Source organism: Rana temporaria, chromosome 10 (assembly GCF_905171775.1).
Source record: "Rana temporaria chromosome 10, aRanTem1.1, whole genome shotgun sequence".
In the NCBI taxonomy this organism is placed as follows: Eukaryota; Metazoa; Chordata; class Amphibia; order Anura; family Ranidae; genus Rana; species Rana temporaria.
The window spans coordinates 132081570-132084409 of NC_053498.1; the positions used below are offsets into that span (position 1 = coordinate 132081570).

The following is a 2840-nucleotide window of genomic DNA, read 5'->3' on the forward strand; positions in this document are numbered from 1 at the left end:
GCTCTCAACTGCCGGGTGGACGTCCCTGGACGTCCTTTTACTTTTGCGCAAACCAATCAACATAGGCTTATTTCGATTTTTTTTAACAAAAATATGTAAAAGAATACGTTTTGGCCTAAACTGAGGAAAAAATATTTTTTTTAACAAAAATTGGGATATTATTATAACAAAAAGTAAAAAATATTGTGTTTTTTTTCAATTTTTTTTGTCTTTTTTTGTTTATAGTGCAAAAAAAAAAAACGCACAGGTGATCAAACACCACCAAAAGAAATAATAATAATAATAATAATAATAATAATAATAATAACAATAATGCTAATGCTAATAATAATAATAATAATAATAATAATAATAATAATATTAATAATAATAATAATAATGATAATAATAATAATAATCATAATAATAACAATAATGATACTACTACTACTACTACTACTACTAATATTAATAATAATAATAACAACAATAATTCTAATGATAATAATAACAATAATGATAATAATAATACTAATCATAATAATTACAATAATTATAATAATTCTACTACTACTAATATTAATAATAATAACAACAATAATGCTAATAATAATAATGATAATAATAACATTAATGATAATAATAATACTAATCATAATAATAACAATAATGATACTACTACTACTACTACTACTATGAATAATAATATTAATAATAATAATAACAACAATAATGCTAATAATAATAATGATAATTATAACAATAATGATAATATAATAATAATAATAATAATAATAATAATAATAATAATAATAATAATAATAATAACAATAACAATACTACTAATGATAATAATATTAATAATAATAATGATAATAATAATACTAATCATACTAATTACAATAATTATAATAATTCTACTAATAATAATATTAATAATAATAACAACAATAATTCTAATGATAATAATAATAATGATGATAATAATAACAATAATGATAATAATAATACTAATCATAATAATTACAATAATTATAATAATTCTACTACTACTAATAATAATATTAATAATAATAACAACAATAATGCTAATAATAATAATAATAACAATAATGATAATAATACTACTTCTAATAATATTAATAATACTACTGTATGTATAAAAACACATTCAATGGTACTGTATATTTAACCACTTGAGACCCGCGCTGTAGACGAAAGACGTCCACAGCGCGGCTCTCAACTGCCGGGTGGACGTCCCTGGACGTCCTTTTACTTTTGCGCAAACCAATCAACATACGCTTATTGCGATTTTTTTTTAACAAAAATATGTAAAAGAATACGTTTCGGCCTAACCTGAGGAAATTTTTTTTTAACAAAAATTGGGATATTATTATAACAAAAAGTAAAAAATATTGTGTTTTTTTTCATTTTTTTTTGTCTTTTTTTGTTTATAGTGCAAAAAAAAAACCGCACAGGTGATCAAACACCACCAAAAGAAATAATAATAATAATAATAATAATAATAATAATAACAATAATGCTAATAATTATAATAATAATATTAATAATAATAATGATAATAATAATACTAATCATAATAATAACAATAATGATACTACTACTACTACTAATATTAATAATAATAATAACAACAATAATTCTAATGATAATAATAACAACAATAATGATAATAATAATACTAATCATAATAATTACAATAATTATAATAATTCTACTACTTCTACTACTAATATTAATAATAATAACAACAACAATAATGCTAATAATAATAATGATAATAATAACAATAATGATAATAATAATACTAATCATAATAATAACAACAATGATAGTACTACTACTACTACTATGAATAATAATATTAATAATAATAACAACAATAATGCTAATAATAATAATAATAATAATAATAATGATAATTATAACAATAATGATAATATAATAATAATAATAATAATAATAATAATAATAATAATAATAATAATAACAATAACAATACTACTAATGATAATAATATTAATAATAATAATGATAATAATAATAATCATAATAATTACAATAATTATAATAATTCTACTAATAATAATATTAATAATAATAACAACAATAATTCTAATGATAATAATAATAATAATGATAATAATAACAATAATGATAATAATAATACTAATCATAATAATTACAATAATTATAATAATTCTACTACTACTAATAATAATATTAATAATAATAACAACAATAATGCTAATAATAATAATAACAATAATGATAATAATAATACTAATCAAATAATAACAATAATGATAATAATACTACTTCTAATAATATTAATAATAATAACAACAACAATAATGCTAATAATAATAATAATAATAATAATAATAATAATAATAATAACAATAATGATAATATAATAATAATATTAATACTAACAATAACAATACTACTACTACTACTACTACTACTAATAATAATAATAATAATAATAATAATAATAATAATAATAATAATATTAATAATAATAATGACAATAATAATACTAATTATAATAATAACAATAATGATAATGATACTACTAATCCTAATAATAACAATAATGATAATACTACTACTACTACTAATATTATTAATAATAACAACAATAATAATAATAATAATGATAAAAATAATACTAATCATAATAATAACAATAATGATAATAATACTACTACTACTACTACTACTAATAATAATTATAATAATAACAATACTACTACTACTACTTATTATTTTTATTATTATTATTATTATTATTATTATTATAACAACAACAATAATAATAATATTATTAATAATAC

General features: G+C 15.7%; 1 protein-coding gene across 1 annotated transcript; it reads left to right on the forward strand.

Annotated features, from left to right (window-relative positions):
• Positions 1-335: 335 nt before the first annotated feature.
• Positions 336-2574, forward strand: LOC120915868 (probable cyclin-dependent serine/threonine-protein kinase DDB_G0292550; the record flags this gene model as incomplete). The annotated part of the gene is given in 6 exon segments (XM_040326679.1): positions 336-711; positions 753-958; positions 1624-1944; positions 1947-2269; positions 2323-2410; positions 2413-2574. Coding segments are annotated over 6 exon segments (1476 nt in total), but the record flags the coding sequence as incomplete, so codon positions are not given.
• Positions 2575-2840: the final 266 nt, after the last annotated feature.